This window comes from Thamnophis sirtalis, unplaced genomic scaffold, assembly GCF_051295495.1.
Source record: "Thamnophis sirtalis isolate CommonGarterSnake01/CBP01778 unplaced genomic scaffold, rThaSir2_p1.2 scaffold_3, whole genome shotgun sequence".
Taxonomy (NCBI): domain Eukaryota; kingdom Metazoa; phylum Chordata; class Lepidosauria; order Squamata; family Natricidae; genus Thamnophis; species Thamnophis sirtalis.
In genome coordinates this window covers 164464230-164488438 of record NW_028261383.1, presented here as the reverse complement: position 1 = coordinate 164488438, position 24209 = coordinate 164464230, and the positions used below count along the sequence as shown (strand labels likewise).

Below are 24209 nucleotides of genomic sequence, written 5' to 3'. Positions count from 1 at the left end.
CCGCCCCCTTATTTCCCAATTTCAGTTCAATAAATGGGCTTGGCCCACCTCGTTCTGACACAAAGGGTCTTCTGCAGACCATATCTGTCAAGAAACTTCTGTTCAGGAGAAGTAGTTTTCCTATCACGATCCTCCCTCACTCATTTGACCTTCTGAAAAGGCCTTAAAACCAGGCCCTGTCATTGGCTTGGGGCCCTGATGAGGACACTCAATGCTGAAAGTTATTGGTGTCGTGTAGTAATAAAGATGGTGCCACCTTCGCGCTATCTGTGCTCTTGGTTTTAAATATTTATTTAACCAATAAAGTAATTTTAATTCTTTTTTATAGTTATGTTTTTATCGAATTGTTAAGCTGCCCAGTTTGGAAAGTGAAAAGGGCGGCATATAAATTTAATAAATACATACATAAATAAATCAGGGTTCCGTAATCCAGTATCCTCCGGGAAAGGCAAAATTACATTTCTCTTCATTCCTAGAGCTAATACCTAATGTTGCAAGGCAGCATACCAACTAATTTTTATTTTTTTATTTATTAAATTTTTATGCTGCCCATCTACCCTATAAGGGGTTTCTAGGTAGCTTATTTATTTATAAATGGATAAGCTGAAAATTCATACACTGGTTGAGCTTTATAGTATGGAAATTGGGAAACATTCAGAATAGGGAAGATTAGGGTACCCTTGCTCACTACATTCATATCAATGGTGGGATTCAAAAATTTTACTACCGGTTCTGTGGGCGTGGCTTGGTGGGCATGGCGTGGCTCGGTGGGCGTGGCTCGGTGGGCATGGCATGGCTCAGTGGGCGTGGCAGGGGAAGGTTACTGCAAAATCCTCATTCCCTCCCGATCAGCTGGGACTCAGGAGGCAGAAAATAGATGGGCAATCAGAGGTGGTATTTACCGGTTCTCTGAACTATTCAAAATTTCTGCTACTGGTTCTCCAGAACTGGTCAGAACCAGCTGAATACCACCTCTGATTCATGCATTTTGCAGTTAAAAACATTGGGGCTTCGATTTGTCACTGATGGGATAACTTGACCTGGCCAGTAGATGGCAGTCCAAACCAAGAGCTGCAATAAGATTCAGATCCAGTGAATTAGTTCCTCTGCTTCATGTATTCTTCTTGTTATTTTGGCAGACAGTGAGAAATCCCAACCACAGTTTGGCTTTTCTGCCAAAAGGAGCCAACACCCCAGCAGTGAGAGTACACCATCTGCAAAGGTTCTTTTCAGTGCTTACAAGCCTCAGCCTGAAGCAGCTGCTTCTTCCGTTAACTTCCCTGCCTCCCTGCTCACTGAAATAGCTGACACAATTTATGTAGAAGACAACTTGAACGTCCTAGATCAAAGATATTCAAATTGCTCAAATTAAATTCATCCATTTTAAGCTGGTGTATGACTATAATAAATATTTCATCCGATTAAATCCATTCACTGAAATCCTGATCCTCATTCCACAACACGAAGGGCTGGATTCTGGAAACTGGTTTTGCATCATTTATTCTGTATAATTTCGTTTCCTTTGCTAGGCAATGGAACGATGCCGAGCTCTGAATCCCCAGACTCTGGTGAAATCCTGCACAAGACTCTTGTTCTAAGGTTTCTTTTTAAGTACTCAATAAGCATTGCTACAGAGTGGCAGGCTTCGTGACCCGTCAAAACCGCGTTCCACAAAAGCGCGGTCGACGAAATCGCGTATGTAACGTCATCACAGCGCGACGAAAAAGATCAAAAAATTGAAATAAAAATTAAATTACAGCAAGCCGATTCACATAAAGGTAAGGGTTAGGTTTAGGTTTAGGGTTAGGTTAAGGGTTAGGTTTAGAGCATTAGCGTTACGTTTAGCGTTAGGTTAAGGGTTAGCGTTAGGTTTTTCGTTAGGTTAAGGGTTAGGTTTAGGGTTAGGTTTAGGGTTAGGTTTAGGGTTAGGTTTAGGGTTAGGTTAAGGGTTAGGTTTAGGGTTAGGGTTAGGGTTAGGGTTAGGTTTGGGGGGGTTAGGGTAAGGTTTTTGCTTTATTTTTACATTTTTCGATCTTTTTTGTCGCGCTGTGATGACGTCACATACGCGCTTTCGTCGACCGCGATTTTGTCGTCCGCGGTTTTGTGGTGGAACCGCAGGCTTAATCATCACAGACAGTTTTTTTAAATGAACAATGGAGATTTGGGGGGAATTGGATATAGAGCTATCCCAAGGCCCCATAGTTCTCACTGCTTGTCTTTGTATGTCTGTTTGCAGACACATACCAAATCCTTAAAAAAAAAAGATAATGGTTTCCGGCTTTTACTTTGCAACATAAACATCGTTTACCTCTTTCCAAATTTTATAGTGACTGAGGAAGCAGCCCAATTCTCCCTTTGTGAGTGGACGTCCATGGTATGGGTCCTTGTAGCCTGGCAACATCTTGATGCCCATGGCATTCACTTGGCTGCTATTCATTGCCCTGAACCAAAGAGAATTAAAAAGAGAAAAAAAGGCGTAATTGACAGGAGAGGCACTACTCGAGAACTGGATGCAAACCCAGCATAGTTCAAATTTCCACCTCTGCCGCAGATGCCTGCTGGCGAAACAAAAGTAATGATTTGCAGGAAAGCAATTTTATCTAGATCAGCCTGGGAATTCTCAACATATCTCAACTTCAGATGGAGCAGAAGCTTCCCATCAGCACAGAATTCTTCACCCAAGTAGTTGAATCTCAGTGCAAAATTCGACCTGTGTGCTATTACTCCACCTGAAAATCATTTGCCAACCACCATCTGCTCATGGGCTGGAGCAACAAGCTACTGATTCTTTCAATTCAGACGAAGAGAAGACGTTGCTGTTCATCAAATTAGATGTGCCCCAAACTTTTTGCTCTTTATGAACTGCTCCAAAAGGAAAATTTGGCCCCGAAGTCATCACTGACTTAGTGCTTCTAGCAACCCCAGAAAAGCATCTTCCATGGGGAAAACTTCTATAGGGCCACCAGTTTCTCACCGACACCACAGAAAGGAAGGATATGGTCTTCCTATCTGCTGATTGAGATAAAAGCAAGGGAATCAGCATAGAGTTTTTCAATATAAGCAAGCTGGAAATCTCTCCCCTAGATTTGAAGTACTTGTTCTATTTGGTGCATGCTTAAAGGTTGCCTACTCCCATTGAGTGATCTAAGAAGCTTCAATCACACACTTAGGCTCCCTATTCTATTCTACTCTGGGGACAAAGGCGTCAAAAAGCAGCTTTGTGTTCCCCAGCAAGGCTTCATGTGACAACGGCACTCACTTCCCATCCACGGCTTCAACAATCTTGCAATCAATCTCCTGCTCGTAAAGGGCCTTCAACATCCGTTCCCGTCGATCTTTCCGACGTTTGAGGTTAATCATGAAGACCTGGGGGAAAGCAAAATGACAACGTGATAAACAGAACCACAGAGCAAAGGACACCCTGGGCAAAACTAACCGTTTAGTAATAATTAGGTAGAGGAATTCCACAGGAATAGGCTTCCTACCTATTTCAGCAGCTCTGGCTGGTAATCACTGAAGAGTCACAGCTTTCCCCTTCCCAATCCAGAAATCTTCCCAATGCAGCAATTTATTTGCAGGTGTCGCTTTTATGCAGAGATCCTCCCCATTCGAGTTCAATGATTATTATTATGTGTTTAGTACAGGTAGCCCGAGTTTAGCAACCACAATTAGAATCAGCAACATTCATTAAATGAAGCAGTCGCTGAGTGAAACCAAAGCTATGCTTATGATCTTACTTCAGCTTTCCTTTGCTTTAAAGATCTTGGTTCTAAAAAACTGGCCTGTATGTATCCGAATTTACAACCTAAATGTTGGAGATGTGATTGTGTTGATGCTATATATTACCATATATGGTGGACTTGTAAAAAGGTTAAAGCATTTTGGATAAAAATATGGTGGATTATGCAAAATGTTCTTTAAAAAAGGATAAAGTTTACCCCTCAGTTATTCCTGTTAGGTATAACTACTGATTGTACTGTCATAGAGACTAACTTGATTCTGCATTTAATAACGGCAGCAAGACTGTTGGTGGCGCAATACTGGAAGAAGGAAGATTTGCCTACTATTCAAGAATTGATATTAAAAGTTACAAATTTAGCAGAGATGGCTAAAATATCAGCATATCTCAAAGACCAGTCAAATGAGAAATATAAACTGGAGTGGAGAAGATGGATTGACTATATTCAAAATAAATATGGGACTAAGAAATTCCAGATAGTTTATGACTGAAGAAGCAAGGAATGATATAATCTGTTTAGAGTTAGCCTAACAAAAGAGGAGTTAAAGCTCAAATGAAAGATGATACTAACTTTTGTATTTGTTCTGGGAAGTCGGGGTGGGGGAGGGGAGGTAAATATTTGTAAAAGCCTTTTTTCTTTTCAAAAATTTTCAATTAAAAGAAAAAGAAATCTAAAGCAAAAAAAAAAAGATCTTGGTTGTAAGGGCAAGGATATATCCTATTTTTCATCATAACTGTGAGTTGTCACTAACAAGGCAATCACTAAACAAGGACTAACTGTACTGCATCCTAAGGATGGCAGACCTATATTAGAGGCGTTTTACACAAATATTCCCCAACCTGAGATCTAATTATATAAATTCCAAAATATCTAAAGTACTCCTTGGCCAATTCTAGCAAAGACAGAGGAATCAAATCCCCACTCCGATCTGTACAATAAATACTTTTGTTTCCACATGGAGACAACTTCTAAACTTCTTGCCTGATGTGGAAAAGAATGAAACTTTGATTTTGGGTTTTACTGAGTAGACCGAAAGATTGTTACAGAAATGGTTTGTTCGTATTATTATTAAAAAGCAAAAAGTTGTGATTTGATGTTAATGCCTTAGTTTACTGTAACAGAGGAAGCCAGGAGTCAATGCTTTTTTTTTCCTTTTCCATTTTTCTTATCTTTCCTCACTTCTCTCCCCCCCCCCCCCCGCTTTTCTATTTACGTATTTACGGTACTTTTGTATTTTTGTAATTTACAATATTTTATAATTCAATAAAAATGTTAAACACAAATCCCCACTTCGATCTGGCAACACAGCTCAAAAACATAACATTTTTGAGACATAATTTTAATATTTGGTCATGATTTGGGGAGCTAGGTTAGGCAAATAAAGTTCCACTGATTTGTCTGTCCTAATTATTTATTTATAATTTCTATAAATGTATCAGAATTCTTATTTTCTTTTTTTTTCTGGAAAAGTTTTTTATTTTTGTTCTCTATATACAATTATAGGTATACATTCACATAGTTATTATTCTTTTTTACATTCATCATTCTTACACATTTATCATTCCATTTACAGGGTTATAATATACCATTTGGGTTGCTTTGTTTATCATCCCTCACCTGTTTTGACACCTCCTTCTTTTCCCTTTCTTTTCTCTCTCCCTCCCTTCTCTACTTTCTTTCTTCCTCTCTCCTTTCCTTTCTTCCCTTCCCTCTCCCCTACTCCTCTCTTCCTCTTCCCCTTCCTGCCTTCTCTCCTTCTCACCTTCTCTCTTCCAAAATGTATCAGAATTCTTTATTTCTTACCTCATCAAATCCCATCTTATCTGGGATTTTGGGAAGCAGAGACAAATACCGAGAAGGTTCCACGGGAGGATTCTTAACTGTAGAGAAAGTCAATACAGTGAGGTGCAGGGTCTCTTCCAAGGAGACATTTTATTTTTAAGGAGAAGCAGCTACTTCCAGATTCTTGGTCCAATTTTAGGCATAAAGTAAGTAGACCAATTAAATCCTTCTCTATGAATGGCAATGAAGTCAAACAGCCCATGAGGCAAATTCAGATGAGATTTTTTTTAAAATGGATTTCCTACTCAAAAAAATGAATTTTTAACTTCTTGAAGCTTGGGACTCTACTCTACACCAGGATTGTAAACAGAACTTCAGTGCGTACAATAAATTAAATTATGTACAAATAAGCAGTGAAATTTTATAGAATGTAAAATACAAGTAACATAAAATTATGTCGATACATTAAAAAAAAATCCTGTAATTGAATAATGTTTTTAGTAGAACTAATCAAAATGATACAAAAGAGAGTGTGTACAAGTGTGTTTTAAACCAAATATATTCCTATTTTAACTCAACCTTATGTCAGTACTTCATTTTCTCTCACATTCTGTCTAAATTTCTCACTCAAAATGTGGCCGTAATTGCCAGTGTAATTCATAACTGAATAGAAATTTGAACGTAGGCCTCTTCAATTTAGGAAGGCTTTTAATGTGGACTAGAAACTTTGACAGACACAAGGCCTACTTTTTCATTTGAAGATATATATTACCAAAAAGGCTACCCTTCCATAAAGGGGGAAACCTCAAAGTGGATGGAGAATTTGTCCTTAAAGATCCTTATTCAATACTTTTTCACAAAATGCTTTCCTCAGACTCCAGGTTCTCCCTTTTCAAAACATGCTCCTTTAGCACAGACTTCCATAATGTACATCACAAAATTTTCTCTTCTTTATCTTCCTTGATTCAAACTGGTAGCACCCATTATGTTTTTCTCATATCTCCCTGTTCACTGCCTTCCTACCGTGTGAAATTACTGTATTTTTCAGACTATAAGATGCACCAGAGTATAAGACGCACCATGATTTTGAAGAGATAAATTTAAAAAAGGTTTTTGCACTCTGCAGGCCTCCCAAACCTTCTGCACGCCTCGTTTCTTGCAAAAAAACGTGGGGGGGGGCATGCAAAGCTTTGGGAGACTTGTGGAATGCTCCTGAGGGCTGGGGAGGGGGCAAAAATGAGCAAAATATGGCCCATTTTTCGCAAAAACAGGCTGCTTTTTGCAAAAAAGGGGGGGCATGCAGAGCTTTGGGAGGTTTGTAGAGTGCTCCTGGGGGCTGGGGGCCAGAAATGGCCCCTTTTGCTGTCTTTTTTTGCCCTCCCCAGCCCTCAGGAGCACTTTGCAAGCCTTCCAAGTCCTCTGCATGTCCATTTTTGCAAAGGGGGCAGGGTTTCAGTAGGCCAAAAATACTGTATTCTGTGTATAAGATGCACCCAGATTTTCACCCTCTTTTTTGAGGGGAAAAGGTGCATCTTATACTCTGAAAAATAAGGTATGGTTTTATTCAAACCTGCATGAATAAAAATCTATCCAATAATAAAATTGAATATCATCCCTTTGTGGAGATGTATAGACAAAACAATCAAGATACATTAAAAAAAAACCTGATTCTTTTCAAAGAAAAGGAATACATGCCATTCATTTACCGCATGCTAAATAGTTTCACCTAAAATTAATACAGGAAATCCCCCACTTACATCTGGTCACCTAGTGAACATTAGAAGTTACACCAGATGTCCCCAGGATTATTTATGACCTGAATTCAAAATTCCAATGGCCACCCTTCCCGGGATCATATGATCACATTTTGGATACCTGGTAACTAGCCTGCATTGATGGCCATTTGTCGTGTCCACAGTTTTTGCCAGAAACTGGCATTTACTTTGGTTTCTGGCAAACACATCTATTATGGACAATGGATTTGCTAAATGACCACAGCATTCACGTTACACCCATTAGATTTGTTTCACCACCAAACATTGGTGCAGTCACATGGTGACCCACTTAATGACTAGAATGACTTCCTCTGTAATTTGGATTCAATTATGGTTGTCAATTGGAAACTACCTATATTGCAGTTTATTTCTAAGCACAATAATAAAAGAAGCCTCTATATATTTACACACAAAGACAATGGAACATTAAAAGCAACCTCCACTGATTGTACAGTGAAGTCTATTAAACTACAGAAATGCTCGAAATAAACAAAGAGGGGAATGTCCATTTATTAGTTTTATTTTCCAAAAGGAACAAGTCTTTGGGGGGGAAATTCCAACATCCCAGAGCTTGATTTTTTTTTTTGCTTCCTGATGGTCTTCCAGGTTTCATGTGCAGAAAGGCTTGGATATCTGAAAGCTTCCGAGTAGCCTCACTAAGTATAGAAAACATCCTTTGAAAAGACTCCCTTATCTACTGAGCTTCTCACTCAATAGGGTGACCTGTTGTGTTTAGACTTCATGAATTCAATATAAACAGACAAAGGCGGGGGAAGGGAGTGGGGCATATTTGGTATAGTGAAGCATCCTTTCAGTTCACAAAAAAAACAAGTTGTCAATGAAAGGTGACTGTCCTTTGAGCTAGCTCCTCTTCCACAATTACTGTATTTTCTCAAGTAGTGGCAAATTCCCCTTTAAGGGCAGTTGAATTTTATAAAAGGACCGTTGTGGAGCCAAGGACATACAAAGAATGACTGTGAGACATCCCCACGAGGAAAATTCAACCGACTCCTTCAGACAGCCAAGATGGTGGGTTGCCTGAGAGGCCTCCCTGGCAACAGAGGACATTCCTAGGATACAGCCAGACTGTCCAATGGCTGCCATGCTCTCTGGCTGGTAGATCTGCCAACTGGAGGTGGTGGAGGAATGGAATTGGCCATCTACAGAAAAAGCTTGCCAAGCCCTTATCTAACCCATTGCATCCTTCCACTGATAAGCAGGAGTAGAATTATACCAAACAGGAAAAATAAAAATCTTATCAGCCATATATGCATGAATAAACAACTCAGCTTTAATAATAACAAGCCTAAACTGCAGCAATGCCAGGTTCTTATTCCTTGATTTTAGTCCAGTGGCCACGTGGCATTTTCTAGAACAGAGGTGAGGAACTATGACCCTTTTAAGACTTGTGAACCATGCTGGCTCAAGAATCCTGGGAGTTGAAGTCCACGGGTCATAAAAGGGCCATTGTTCCCTACCCCTAGTTCTAGAAGAACCCAGTGATGATATCACAATAGGGCTGGCTATTTTGCTCTTCTCTAAATCAGTGTTTCTCAACCTTGGCCACTTGAAGATGTCCGGACTTCAACTCCCAGAATTCCCCAGCCAGCGAATGCTGGCTGGGGAATTCTGGGAGTTGAAGTCCGGACATCTTCAAGTGGCCAAGGTTGAGAAACACTGCTCTAGATGAAGTTTCATAACTAACTTTGTATTGGGGAAAGGTGATGCTTCATCAAGGACCTGATTTCCTTAACTGCAATTTTCCCCTTCAGTTAAACTACAATTGTACAGCACACTCACCCATGACCTCCAGCTGTACGTGCATGAAGCTCTCAATTTCGTCACGCAGGGTGCCATGAGATCGTAGAGGCACCGGGAGAAAGCCATATTCTTCTTTGTTGCACACGTACATCTGAACTTCTAAACAAATTGGAAAGGGTGGAAGAGTGAATGCACAAGAGCAGATTACACAAAGCAATACAAAATCCCTATACCCTTTCCCTTGGCAGGACTGGTCAACATCATGCTTCATCTCTATTTAATAAACTCGGGCAAATGATTTAAAGTTATTCCCACCACACATTAAAAAAAACCCTCTTCACTCAGATTTAGGGGGGTAGCCAATAAAACCCAAATACAGAAGCTACCATATTTCTCCCAAAATAAGACCAGGTCTTATATTAATTTTTGCTCCAAAAGATGTGTTATGGCAGTGATGGCGAACCTATGGCATGGGTGCCACAGGTGGCACGCAGAGCCATTTGTTAGGGCACACAAGGTGTTGCCGTGTCAGCTCCAGCGCACATGTGCATGCTGGCCAGCTGACTTTGGTCTTCATTTTCGGCCGTTTTTCACCCTCCAGAGTCTTCCCTGAAGCCTCCAGAGGGTAAAAAACAGATCTACGGGCAACCCAGAAGTTCAGGAACAGACTTCTGGGTTGCTCATAGGACTGTTTTTCGCCCTCTGGGGGCTTCAGGAAAGCCTCCTGAAGCCTCTGAGGGGCAGGAGAGGCCATTTTTACCCTCCCCAGACTCCTAGAAAGCCTCTGGAGCCTGGGGAGGGTGAAAAACGGGTCCATTGTGAGCCAAAAGCAGAGGAAGGGCAGGGGTTGGGAGTCCATGCATGGGGGCTGTTGTGCACGCATGCACGCGGGGGGTGTCATGTGAATAAAATTATGGGTGTGAGCATGACCACACATGACCCCCCCTTGCGCTCCCCTCACTTTTGGCACGTGATGGCAAAAAGGTTAGCCATCTACAAAAGGAGCCGAGGTGGCACAGTGGTTAAATGCAGCACTGCAGGCTACTTCAGCTGACTGCAGTACTGCAGTTCGGCTGTTCAAATCTCACCGACTCAGGGTTGACTCAGCCTTCCATCCTTCCGAGGTGGGTAAAATGAGGACCCGGATTGTTGTTGGGGGCATTATGAGGGCTGAAAGCCCTATGAAGCGGTATATAAGTCTAACTGCTATTGCTATTGCTATCACTGCATTAGGGCTTATTTTCCAGTTAGGTCTTATTTTCAAGGAAATACGGTAGTTGAATAGAGAACCAGAATTGTTAAGGCTGGACATGAGATGCCATTTCTGCAGGAGGTCATCACGCAAAAGTATGGTGATGGGGGGGGGAATCAGCTTGAAAACCTGTTTGTTTGGGGACTTTTAGCATGGCATACAAAGAACCCCACTGACACTGAGGTGTGAAGATTATAGTCTCTAGGATATTTAAAAAAAAATGCATTTGCAGATTCCCAATCAGCTTGGACTGATTGATATTTTTTAGAGGATGTCCTAAGCTGAATTGAGTCAGGCAGCAGATATCCATGCTGCTCTTCGCTAACCATTCTTTGCCCTTGCTGTTGCCACTCAAGTCTCACAGCTCTCTCTCACAGATGCACATCTTCATCCAGCTAAAGCCAAAAGGGTAACTGAGAAAACATAAAGCACATGTTTTGGCAACTGCATTTCTTTTCTCTTAGAAGGAGATCTGCAAGGTTTTAGATTCCAAAGCAAGACAAATTAAAGCCATCACTTGTCAGAATCCTGCTGTTTACAAGTGGGGGAGAATAGCCCAAAACTGCTGAATTATCTCTCCTATGACAGCCTTCCATAAGCTGAAGGAGGATGACAGTTGTGACACCCCAAGAGAAATGGGGAAGACTGACCAGTTGCAAATGGACAGGATTGAGGCTGAGAAGCCAACTTAGCTTGGGATAGACTGATAATCATACCCCCAAAGCTCTTTGGGGCAGCCCTTCCATTCAAAGGGGGGCAAGGATAGTTGATGCGCAAAATATACATTGCAACGCTTATTGCAAAGCCTCTCAACTATCAAACGACAACCCGGCCTTCACGTGGTGCCCCCCGTTCCCACCAATCGAGCTCTGTCGACCCTTGGGACTGGCGTCCCCTTGGGTATATCCAGTCGAAACAGCTTCCATGGATCGCCGTATCCATTCCTTTTACAGTGGCGTCAAATTTCCATGGAAGTCGCCTATACCCACGATGGGTGAAGAGGCGTCAAGTACAAGTACTTCCATTCAAAGAGATGGTTGATCCTAACAAACAATGTCTCTGGCTCAGCTCCTGAAAAAGGGGTGATGCTTGTTCAGTAGATTGACCCACAAGGCTGATGATGCTCTCTTGACCAAGGAAAGGCAGCATTTTTCTCACCTGCCTGCCTGCAGGCAAAGGCAAAGACGATGATATCATCAAAAGCCCAGGTGTAATCTGGGTGGGGAGGGTAGAAAACAAGGTTTTGCGAAGCCTCTTTCTGTAGGTTGATGAGGAACGTAGAGTGCACCATGGGTACAGCAAAGCAACCACGGCGATCCCTCTTCCGGATGGGGATGTAAGCAGGGGTGCGCTTATAATAACCCTAAGAGAAGGAGAAGGAAAATTCCAGGTGAGCTTTGCTGCAAAGGGACACAACTTAATGACTCTTGTAACAGCAGCAACTGGAAAAGAAATGCAAAGCCTCATCATAAATGTAATTAAATAATATTTTAACACTAATCTTAAGAATATGTTATCTAGCACGTCTGTCAGCAGACATCAACAGGCCAAATGAAGCTATTGGATGACAATGTTCAAAGACCCTCTGGTTATCCAGGTTCACCCACAAAACCGCGCTCGACTAAACCGCGCTCGACTAAACCGCGCCCGACTAAACCGCGTCGCTGACATCATCAACAGGACGACAACAGCGCGGAGACAGAAGCACGCTGTAAACCCTAAACCTAAAATTAACCCCTAAACCTAACCCCCCTAAACCTAATCCTAAACCTAACCCTTAACCTAACCCTAAACCTAATCCTAACCCTTAACCTAACCCTAAACCTAAACCTAACCCTTAACCTAACCCTAAACCTAACCCTTAACCTAACCCTAACCCTAACCCTAAACCTAACCTTTACCTTAAGTTGAATCGGCTTGCTTTCAAAGCGCTATTTAAAGCGCCCTTCTTTCTCCGCGCTGGCTGTTGTCGCCCTGTTGATGTCAGCGACACAGTTTAATCAGGCGCGGTTTAGACAAGCGCGGTTTTGACGGGTCACCGGTTAGCCATCATCTCTAAGGATCTCACAACCCAGGGCTACGTCAGGAAAAGGAGAATCTGCTGCAATTCCTAATTTCATTCTGGAGTGGCCTACTGACCTTATGAGGTCTACCTGAGCAAGAATGGTGGGGTTTATTTGGTATCAATTATCGGTAAATTACTTTGCAATGAGGTAGTGCAATCAACCCTGCAAGGTCTCCTAGCATGGGAAATTACCCTTGTCTAGTGGTTTTACAAGCTTGCAGTTGACATGGGGAGTTCAGAACAGGTTAGGGCTCTTAAGGCCTATTGCCAATTCTGCTTCCCTGTTAGATGGGCTATTAGTCTCTTGAGTAGCAATAGAGTCCTTAGGACTTACAGGAACTGGTGGAGTTGGATATTCATGGATGGCTGATCTATCAAGGAGAATTAATCTTGAAAATTCATTGTTATCTCCAGAATGGAGATGGCATGCATTCATACACTATATGCGAGGAACCACAACAAGAGAATGCTACGACTCCAGGTCTGGCTTGGAATAGCTCAGAGGTATTTGGCTAGCCACTAGTTTAAGTTTAAGTTTAAGTTTTATTTTATTTATATGCCGCCCTATTCCCTAAAAGGGACTCAGGGCGGCGAACAACTTAAACGGGAAGGGGAAACGTACAAGTACAAAATAGACATTTAAAATGACCAACAACCACACCTGTCGAGAGGGGAGGGGAGCTCATCAACCCCAGGCCTGCCGACACAGCCAGGTTTTAACGGCTTTTCGGAAAGCCGGGAGAGAGGTGAGGGTCCGAATCTCCGCGGGGAGTTCGTTCCAAAGGGCCGGAGCTGCAACAGAGAAGGCCCTCCCCCGGGTCGTAGCCAGATGGCATTGGCTGGTGGATGGAACCCGGAGGAGGCCGGTCCTGTGCGATCTAATGGGTCTTTGGGAGGTAATTGGCAGCAAGCGGTCTCTCAGGAGGAACAGGAGGAACAAAATACTGGATTAAGAGGACTCAGCAAAGCTACTATTGAGTTTCCATCCAACAGTCATCCTGAGGAATCCCTGGTAGTCATGAAAGCCACAGGTGAGTCCAACTAGGTAACTGGAGCCAACTTTAGTCAGTGAGCATTGGATTGACCTTGTATTTTGTTGGAGAAAAGGAGAACGCAATCTGATTAGGTCTACATTGCCATCATTGGATGTCACCTCAGCTGCCCACCCAAAAAAAAAAGACTTAGAATTCAGCCATAGCTTCTGAATCTGCATACCTGTGAGGTCATCCCGCACCAGAAGTTTGAATAGGCTGCTCGTGAGTCCAGCATTGGGGCCACGATAGTCTTGTTCTCAGCTATCAAAAGGCCCAGGGTGTCCGGGTTTGTTAATAGATTGTCTGCATCCATAAACTACACAATGGAGCATTAAAAAAGAAAGCAAGGTGAATTCGACATCAGCGATTCCTACTGATGGTTACAAGTTTCTGTAATAACTAGTCTGTATGCAATCTTAACTGACCCAGTACAGATCAAGGGAGTGATTGAGATATTGGGTTTAAGAGCAGGGAGACCCAAATGAAGATCATCCTTAGTCACCATGGGTTAAACATACACCAAACTGGTCTTGAACCATAATAAAGATACTATTGCTATTATTACTACTACTACTATTACATGCCTGTGGACCAATCACTTTTCTCAGACCAAGCTACCTCATGCATAGCTTTTCATTAGGCAGTAACTGGTGTGGAAACAAAGGGTTACAAATGCACAGAAGGATCTCTCTCTTCAAATGCGGAGTAACAGAAATACACGATTATGTTGCAGTTCAGCTGTAGGGGATGCCCTGCGCAGCCTGTCCATAAATCCCAGACAATGAAAAATTATTCAGGGATGACGCAATGTAACCAGAGCCGTGGCTCTACTTCCAGAAGCTCAGTCACAATGTGCACAATGGGACTTCTATCAAAATAAACCTGCCAGTTCAACAACAACAAAAAAACTCAAAGAAATCTGCCAGCAGATCCAGATACAAATACTGTAGGTATTACTACTTTTCATGCATTGGCAGAGAAAACATAAATCTGTATTTAACCTCAGTGAGAAAGATCCATTTATACAAGTTATCCAGTGCCAAACATTTCTGGGCTGGAGACCAAGTCTTCATTTCAAAACGGAAGTATCAGTCATGGCCAGCCAAGAAGCCGACCCCATCAAGGCCAGCTGTTCTACTGGCTCCACCCTATACTCTGAATTTTCATGGCAGCTGCTCTTGTTGGGAGAGACAACACAGAAAAGGAATGGGAGGCGGGAGGGGAGAACACGCAATGGACAGGCTAAGGAACCTCAATTGCATTCACAGGCCATGAAGTGTCAGACCCAGCCAGCTTCAGAAGGCAATATCCAAACTAAAGGAAAAACTATCAGCCATCAGCCCTGAGTGATATTAAATTCCACATATTGTGAAAATTAATACCGCATAGTACATGCGCTTGTCATACTCTACATCTGATAGCTTTTGTTTTGGATGATTTTAACAGTATTTCAGAAAACATCAAATGGGCAAAAGTAGTGAAGTTGTAAAAAGCACCATGAACAAAGAGGGACGATGATTAACGAACAAAGAGATGACAAGAGTTTTTAAATTTTATTCCCATCTTCCACCCTCAGGCATTTTCTATCTCCTTCACTCTTTCTTTTTTCTGCGTGGCCAAAAAAAAAAAAAGGGCATCCTGCTTGAAACTCACCTGGATGAATTTGGCTTCCCAGCCAGTTAAAGAAAACAGGTAAAATACAATACAAAATAGAAGACTGGTTTCAAAAATATCCACTGCGTTCCAATCAAATATATTTATTCCTCTCCAGAGCCAAGATCTAGAATTGGTTAGGAAAACTAGTCTCCTTCAATTATTTTGGATAATAATTCTTATAGTCCCCTACTGCTGGCCATGCTATTTGCAGCTAATAAGAGCTAACTGCAAAATAACTGCAGGCTACTAGTTCCTTCCCCCAACTTAAGCAGAAATTCATGCTGCAATAGACTGAGTATTCAGCTCCTAACAAATCTCTTTCTCAGTTGCCATGTCTTCTGTTCTTTAACTAGGGCCACAAAAGGTGCTCCTATTTAAACTGGAAGCAAAGAAGTGCGTGGAACGCATATGGGCAACACACACATACAGTTGTACTGCTGAGAACTGCAAACTGGCAAGCATCATCATGGGAAGCAGACGCAGGAAGAAGGACTTGACAAAACTTTTGCCTCTGAGAAAGCCCACGTGCAAAAAGCAACAAAATGCACCCTTGCACCAGAAATATTTTTGGACCGTACACAAAATGAAACAGCTACACAACACCCGCAACCCCACACACATACATCTGACTCAAGGACTGGGTTTACACACTGAGCCCAAGTTTAGATTCTTTGTGGCTCACAAAGTTGAGTTGTTGAGTTGTTCAAGCCCAACCTTATTGACTTGATGTATGACCCTAGTACCTGCCTACAGCTTAGTATTTGACAGACAGTGGGCAGAATCTAAGCAGATAATGAATGTAACAAAGTGAACTGGTGAAGTTTACGCATTATTTTAAAAGTGGACAGGTCCCAGTGCTAGATATAGATAGCCTGGAGTTTCTGAGCCCCTCGGCAATCACCTATCAAATGCAGGCTTATACAAACCCCAGAACTACAATACAACCTGCGTTAATGAAAGCCCAGACAGACAATCATCCAATCCGAGCAATGCACTCAGTCCTGCCACTAAACTTCCTTTCTGAACTTTCCTTACCAGGATGTAGTCAGCCCAAATGTCTCGGGCAGACTTCAAAGCTGCTTGTCGGAGCTTCATGACATAGTCATAGCGTGAATTGGACCAGTCCTTGGGGCCTTCTTCATCGGAGTAGAACCTGTAAGGGACAATGAAGTTTGGGGCTTTGTAAAGAATAATTATCTACCCCAGGACATACCTAGAAGGTAGGATTCATAACAGTGGTGGGTTTAAAAAAAAATTTGAACCTACTCTGTGGGTGTTGTCTCCTTTGTGGGAGCGGCTTGCTGGCCATGTGACCTGGTGGGAGTGGCTCGCCGGCCATGTGTTCTCTCTCTCTCTCTCTCTCTCTCTCTCTCTCTCTCTCTCTCTCTCTCTCTCTCTCTCTCCTTCCTTTTGTCTCTCTGTCCCTTTTTCCTTTTTTTCTTTCATCTCTCTCACTTTTTCTTTTTTTCTTTATTTCTTCCTTTCTTTCTGTTTCTCTCTCTGTGTGAGTCTGTCTGTCTGTCTGTCTGTCTGTCTGTCTGTCTGTCTCTCTCTCTCTCTGTGTGTGTGTGTGTGTGTGTGTCAGTGGCGGGTTTCAAAAATTTTTGGAACCTCTTCTGTAGGTGTGGCCTGCTTTCCAGGTCCACTGGTGGAACCTCTTCTAACTGGTTTGGTAGATTTGACGAATCGGTTCTACCGAACTGGTGCAAAGTGGTAGGAACCCACCTCTGATTCAAAACCAGTAATCTGCTCTGGTGTGTTTCTAAGCAGAGTTCATCCAATGACTCGTATGTTAAACGAGCTATTTCTCATTCAGTGTTGTTCAGTGTTGTTCCTAGTTTTTATGTGAAAGTCACAGAAATTAACCTCTGTTCAGAATTATTCCTATTCACAAAGTACACAGAAGAAGATAGAAGGGAAAAAAATACCCAAACCAATATTTGAAAAGGAGTTACTGGGCTTCAAAATGTCTCGACTGCAATATCCCAAATTTTGATTGCAGTCTTAAACAATTTGCAGTTCTAAATGAACAATAGCTTATTCCAGTCTTCTGGGAGATGTACATTCCCAGTTTGCTGAATTCTTCTCTAACGCTATGCAATTACTGATTCATTTGTTGTTGTTTTTTCTCCTTCCTTTTCCAAGCTTCTATTTTTCCTTTGTTTCTCCTTGGTCTTTTATTTACAGTAATTCTTGGGTAAACCTTTTCTACCTTATGTATTTTAAGAGTGGTGTTTTGAATGATAAGTATATTCCAGGTATATGTGCAAAAAGAAATGACCAAGATACATACAAAGTCACTTAATGTATTTCTACAATGACTTTTTGTGGTGAAAATGCAATTACTTGGCATTCAAATTTATTTATGTGCAAGGAGCCTTTCCCAAATAATTCCATGGGATTTCAATTCACTCATTGCTACAGCATATAGTTTTTGGGGTTCCACCACAAAACCGCGCTCGACTAAACCGCGTCCGACTAAACCGCGTCGCTGACATCATCAACAGGGCGACAACAGCGCGGAGACAGAAGCACGCTGTAAACCCTAAACCTAAAATTAACCCCTAAACCTAAACCTAACCCCCCTAAACCTAATCCTAAACCTAACCCTAAACCTAACCCTAAACCTAACCCTAAACGTAACCCTTAACCTAACCCTAACCCTAACCCTTAACCTAACCCTAAACCTAATCCTAACCCTTAACCTAACCCTAAACCTAACCCTAACCCTTAACCTAACCCTAACCCTAACCCTAACCCTTAACCTAACCCTAAACCTAACCCTAATGCTAACCCTAAAGCTAACCTTTACCTTAAGTTGAATCGGCTTGCTTTCAAAGCGCTATTTAAAGCGCCCTTCTTTCTCCGCGCTGGCTGTTGTCGCCCTGTTGATGACGTCAGCGACGCGGTTTAATCGGGTGCGGTTTAGTCAAGCGCGGTTTTGACGGGTCACGAGTTTTTGGATGGGATGAGCTACTAGTAATCTCTGGTTTATAATCTTTATTACTTATCCACAGGACCCTCAGTGTAAATAGGTGCTAATCCCAATCTGACTAGTTTACGCAATGTTGCCATTTCTCTTTTTGCAGGTCATCCATTCCAATGAGGCTATCAAAACTAACCCATTGGCAATTACTTCAGTTTCCCCTTCAGAGCTAGTTCCATTTTGAACTCCAGCTTCCATTTCCTTTCTGCCTTCCCTGCATGCTAAGAGGCACAATACCTGTGCCACCCACCCCCCAAGCTCACCTGGGATGATCCATCGGCCGCCACTCCACTGAGTGATACATGGTCTGAACGTTCACGAGCCATTCCCGAAGCACTGCGGTTGTGTTATCCATGTTGTGATCCGTTGCCACCCTAAGGAAAGAGGTTTTGAAAGATGAAATGCCATTCTGACCTGAGCAGTTTTGCAACTTATATCAACTGCCAAGGAGAAGAAGCCTTTATTTTATTTTTTTCCTCCCATCTCCATGAGGGTCAGATTTAATATCCGATTTGTTTTATGCGACTCTGAGCATCGGATGTAGTTTGGAGGGCACGCGGGACTTCAGCTTTGAAAAGGAACACGTTGCTTTGGAACACGGGCGGCCAGGCATGTAGCATCCGTTGGCAACGCTTCTCTGAGATCATGTAGCGTCTGCAAAGGTCAGCCATACAGTCCCAGGAAAAGATAGTCCTCGACTTACAACCACAAATAAGCCCTTTAGGCTAAGAGAAACATTTGTGAAGTGAGTTTTGCCCCATTTTATGACTTTCCTTGTTACAGTTAAGCGAATCACCGCAATGAAGTTAGTAACACAGTTGTTAAGTGAATCTGTCTTCCCCATTGAATTTAGCAATAGCAATAGCAGTTAGACTTATATACCACTTCATAGGGCTTTCAGCCCTCTCTAAGCGGTTTACAGAGTCAGCCTATTGCCCCCACAGTCTGGGTCCTCATTTCACCCACCTCGGAAGGATGGAAGGCTGAGTCAACCTTGAGCCGGTGAGATTTGAACCGCTGAACTGCAGATAAGTCAGCTGAAGTGGCCTGCAGTACTGCATCCTAACCACTGCGCCACCTCGGCTCAATTTGCTTGTCAGAAGGTCGCAAAAGGTGATCACAAGACCTCCGGACACTGCAACCATCATAAATATGAACAAAGCATCCCAATTTTGATCATATGACCAAAGGGATGCTTCATCGGTCGTAAGTCTGAAAAATGGCTATGTCACTTTTTTCAGTGATGATGTTAACTTTGAGCCGTCACTAAATGAACTGTTGTCCGTCCTGTACCAACTGTACAGGGAAAACAGACAGACATGGTCTGACTAGAAAGACAGGAGATACAATAAGGGAAGGAATGAGGTTCATGGTACTCTTTAAAGCCACTCTTGGAGACTAGATGCGTCTCTCTATGGCAGTGTTTCTCAACCTTGGCGACTTTAAGTCCTGTGGACTTCAACTCCCAGAATCCACAGGACTTAAAGTCGCCAAGGTTGAGAAACACTGCTCATGGGGAACTGCCTTTCTTGCAGGCTTATTTTTAAGCCTTTCAAATCAGCCGTCCCAACCGCTCAACAAACTCTGAAGAAAATGAATTTTTACCTATCTTTACTGGCACACCTTAAACACGCGGGGGGTCCTTATTGCTTTCTGAGCTTGCTTGTTTTCTGGCAAATGTTTCATCACCCAAACTAAGTAACCTCATCAGCGCTAGCTCCTCAACCCTGAGCTACAAATATTCTCCTTTATTAGGACCAGGCAAGGAATAATGGATGGAAACTGATCAAGGAGAGGGATTCAACCTAGAAATAAAGGGGATATTTTCTGACAGTGAGAACAACCAACCAATGGACAGGTTTGCCTTCAGAAGTTGTGGGAGCTTCATCACTGGAGGCTTTCAAGAAGAGACTGGATTTGGATTTGGATTTGGATTTTATTCAATTTGTAGGCCGTCCTATTCCCCGAAGGGACTCAGGGCGGCTGAACAAAGCCAAGGGAGGGGAAATTACCAAAAGTGAGACAAAGACAAACAGACAATGCAAACAGTTTAAAAGCACAACAGACACAGCAAATTCGAGTAGCGGGGGGGAACTCAACACCAGGCTTGCTGGGACAGCCAGGTCTTCACGACCATCCGGAAGGCCTGAAGGGTGGAGAGGGTCCGAATCTCCACGGGGAGCTCGTTCCAAAGGGCCGGGGCAGCCACAGAGAAGGCCCTCCTCCGAGTAGTCGCCAGCCGACATTGGCTGGCAGATGGAATACGGAGGAGGCCTAATCTGTGGGATCGAATGGGTCTGTGGGAGGTAATCGGCAGAAGGCGGTCTCTCAACTGGACTGTCATGTGTCAGAAATGGGGTAGGGTCCCCTGTTTGGGGGGTGGGGGGGTTGGACTAGATGACCTACATTGTAGGTCCTACAAGGTCCCTTCCAACTCTTGTTATTCTGTTATTTTTTTTAGAATTTTTAGAATTTTATTAGAATTTGTAGGCCGCCCTTTTCCCTGAGGGGACTCAGGGCGGCTCACACAAAAACTGGGAAAGGGGAATACAGACAGTAGGACAAAACATGTAATAAAATAGCAAACAACAAACACTCATCATTCGGGCGGGTAACTATCCTATCCCCAGGCCTGACGGGCGAGCCAGTTCTTCAAGGCTATGCGGAAGGCCTGGACGGTGGAGAGGGTACGAATCTCCACGGGGAGCTCGTTCCAAAGGGTCGGGGCTACTGCTGAGAAGGCCCTCCTCCTTGTAGTTGCCAGCCGACACTGGCTGGCCGATGGAATACGGAGGAGGCCTAATCTATGAGATCTTATCGGTCGTAGGGATGTAATTGGCAGAAGGCGGTCTCTCAAGTATCCAGATCCACTGCCATGTAGGGCTTTATGGGTGATTAATAGCACCTTGAACATGCATTCTTATACCTTGAACATGCATTCTTGAGAGAGGCCAGTTATACCTTGAACATGCATTCTTGAGAGAGGCCAGCTTCAGAGAGGCAAGTCTAGAGGATCTACTGATGTTAAAGAGCCAAGAGCCAAGGTGGCGCAGTGGTTAAATGCAGCACTGCAGGCTACTTCAGCTGACTGCAGTTCTGCAGTTCGGCTGTTCAAATCTCACCGGCTCAAGGTTGACTCAGCCTTCCATCCTTCCGAGGTGGGTAAAATGAGGACCCAGATTGTTGTTGGGGGCAATATGCTGACTCTGTAAACCGCTTAGAGAGGGCTGAAAGTCCTATGAAGCGGTATATAAGTCGAACTGCTATTGCTATTGCTATTAAAGTAGCATTGGGGTCTTGCCAGCCAGCAAATCTTTCCGGCCCCAAGTGGATCGCCGCGACCCAAGGGAAGAGAGAGAGAGAGAGCTGGAAAGGCTACACGTGGAAGGTAACGTCATCTGCAACCTCGGGAGAATTCCAGGCTCGGCTGGAAGCCGCCACCCTCCGTCCCCTCCTTCCTCCCACCGAAGCGCAGCCTTCTGGCGCCGAGGCATTGGGCGAGCGGCGAGCGCAGGGTCCGCCCGCCAGCCACTCACCAGAGCGCGATGCGGTCCTTGGGATAGTGGAGCCTCTCCAGGCAGCCCAGCGTCGCCGGCAGCGAGTGAGCCGCGTTGCGGGCGAGCAGGGCCAGCAAGACGCGCGGAGGCCGCATCGGGGATTCGGGCACCCAGCGCTCCTCCGGGAAGTAAGCGCCCGACCGGCGGGCGCTCCATGTCGCCAGCGCCAGGAGGCAGAAGCAGAGCCATCGGGGCTTCATAGCCGTCGCTGCCGCCGCCGCCGCCGCCGCTCCCTCGCCTGCCTTCCGACAGGAAACACGGCCTTAAAGGGGCAGAGGAGAAACTCCTCCCAATCCTGCCCTCCGACAGAAACGTGGAAGGAAAGGCTTTGCCGAGGGCGGTGGGCAGTCTCTCTGAGGAGGAGTTTTGTTCGGCCCGGAGTGATTCTCCATCTTTCTCGTCTCTTATTTCTGGCTTCTTTCCTCAAAGTCAACCGTGCAAACTTTATTTTTTGAAGCTTTTCTGGCTGCAAAAGCCACGCTGGCGGGGAGGGAGGAAGGAGGGAGGGAAGGAAGGAAGGAAGGAAGGAAGGAAGGAAGGAAGGAAGGAAGGAAGGAAGTTGTCCAAAATGTATAGGGCAGTGTTGCTCAACCTTGGTGACTTTAAGTCCTGTGGACTTCAACTCCCAGAATCCCCCAGCCAGCTGCTCGCTGGGGGATTCTGGGAGTTGAAGTCCACAGGACTTAAAGTCACCAAGGTTGAGAAACACTGGTATAGGGTCTCTTCTTGAGCAGGAGGTTGGATTAGAAGACCTCCAAGGTACCTTCCAACTTTGTTGTTCCGTAATGCTTTAGAAGACCAGATCCTGAAGATGAAACTGAAATACTTTGGCCACCTAATGAGAAGGAAGGACTCACTGGAGGAGAGCCTAATGCTGGGGAAGATGGAGGGCAAAAGAAGAAGGGGAGGACAGAGAATGAGGTGGCTGGATGGAGTCACCAAAGCAGTAGGCAGTGAGCTTAAATGGACTCGAGAGGATGGTAGAGGACAGGAAGGCCTGGAGGCATGTGGTCCATGGGGTCACGATGGGTCCGACACAACTTCGCAACCAACAACAAGAAGGATCATGTGGGAAGGAAGTCTTGAGTTAATTGCCCTTGATAAATTTGTCTTTTATGAGTTTTTTAAAAATCCCCCTTTAAAACCACCCAAGTTAATGCTTTCAGCATGTCTTGGTCTTGTGAATTCCATTTTTCAGTCCCCTGTTATGTGAAGTTCTTCAGTTCAAAATCTCCTTTCAATCAGCTTCTACTGGATGGCTGTGACCCTAGTGTTTGGGGAGATGGAGAGAAACTTCCATTTTCTTACTGTCCACCTTTTTTTCTCCCTCTTCATTTTCTCCATGCCGTTTGCACACTTGGTAATGTTTTCCCCCCAGTCACTGAGCCTGAGTGTGTTCCAAATGTTCAAACTACTTCTCATAAAGAAAGTTCTTCAGCCCCTGATTTACCCCCTTGATGAATCCTGACTTACTTTTAAAGCCCTACATGGTATCGGACCTGGGTACTTGAGAGACCGCCTTCTGCCAATTACCTCCCTACGACCAATTAGATCCCACAGATTAGGCCTCCTCCGGATTCCATCAACTAGCCAGTGCCGACTGTCGACCCCCCGGGGGAGGGCCTTCTCTGTGGCTGCTCCGGCCCTCTGGAACGATCTCCCCGTGGAGATCCGAACCCTCGCCACCCTTCAGGCTTTCCGCAAAGCCGTTAAAACCTGGCTGTTCCGGCAGGCCTGATGAGTTCCCAGCCCCACTCGAATTGGTGCGGCTGTTGACGAGTTTTTAATTTGTTTTTTGTATTTGTCTTGTCTTCTTGTTTTTTGTACTTCCCCTTTTCCCTATTTAGTTTGTTAGCCACCCTGAGTCCCCTCGGGGAATAGGGCGGCATATAAGTTTAATAAAACTAAACTAAATTAAACTTTGTATTCAAAACAGGTCTCTAGAGGTTCTACAAGCTATTACTGAAATAAAGCAGGGCTTAAAACATTTTGTAAAGTATTGTCACTGGGTCCTTCTCAAATCAGAACACTTAATGAGCTTCAGAAGAATTCAGATTGAAAGTTGGTCTGTTTCAGAGGAGTGCCACTTCAATCTGAATATCTCTGAATCAGCCTGATTTGATTCAACATCAGGTTCAATACTATTTTCTCTGATTGGTGAAAGCTGTCCACATTTCAGGAAGCAAGTTGTCTTTTTCATCCTCATCCAATCCCTTTGACTGGAAATGTATTTATTTACCCAATTTCTATAGCCACCTACCTCAATTCAATTGATTCTGGAATTGCCAAAAATAAACTTGTGATCCAGTGCATATAAAGATAGGCTCCATCATTGTGATGATGCAGTGATTCACAATTAATATACCTTTGTACATATTGGGCTGGTTAATATAGAATATTTAACTACAGATAATCCCAACTCCAAGAATTGTTTGACTTCTGTAAATATGCTAGTAGTTTTTGCATCCAAGTCCAGAATCTGGAGAAGTATTCCATTGCTCTAAAATTTTGATACCAATAGTCTTGTAAAAAACTAACTGAAAAAAAAATACAGGATGAATTATTTGAAACTGACCCTCTGCAAATGTGGATCTTGGGTTT

The 24209-nt window shown here is 43.6% G+C and overlaps 1 protein-coding gene across 1 annotated transcript in view; it reads right to left on the bottom strand.

The window, feature by feature from the left end:
* Positions 1-21850, bottom strand: part of COLGALT1 (collagen beta(1-O)galactosyltransferase 1) — a 29102-nt gene extending 7252 nt beyond the window's left edge. The window contains exons 1-9 of the mRNA XM_087710689.1: positions 21588-21850; positions 18315-18425; positions 16101-16218; positions 13591-13725; positions 11469-11673; positions 9098-9217; positions 5544-5620; positions 3260-3366; positions 2309-2441 (exon numbers count right to left, since the gene is read on the bottom strand). Of these exons, the coding sequence (XP_087566815.1) occupies positions 2309-2441; positions 3260-3366; positions 5544-5620; positions 9098-9217; positions 11469-11673; positions 13591-13725; positions 16101-16218; positions 18315-18425; positions 21588-21808 (1227 nt within the window). The 5' untranslated portion in view covers positions 21809-21850. The remainder of the gene's footprint in view (positions 1-2308; positions 2442-3259; positions 3367-5543; positions 5621-9097; positions 9218-11468; positions 11674-13590; positions 13726-16100; positions 16219-18314; positions 18426-21587) is intronic.
* Positions 21851-24209: the final 2359 nt, after the last annotated feature.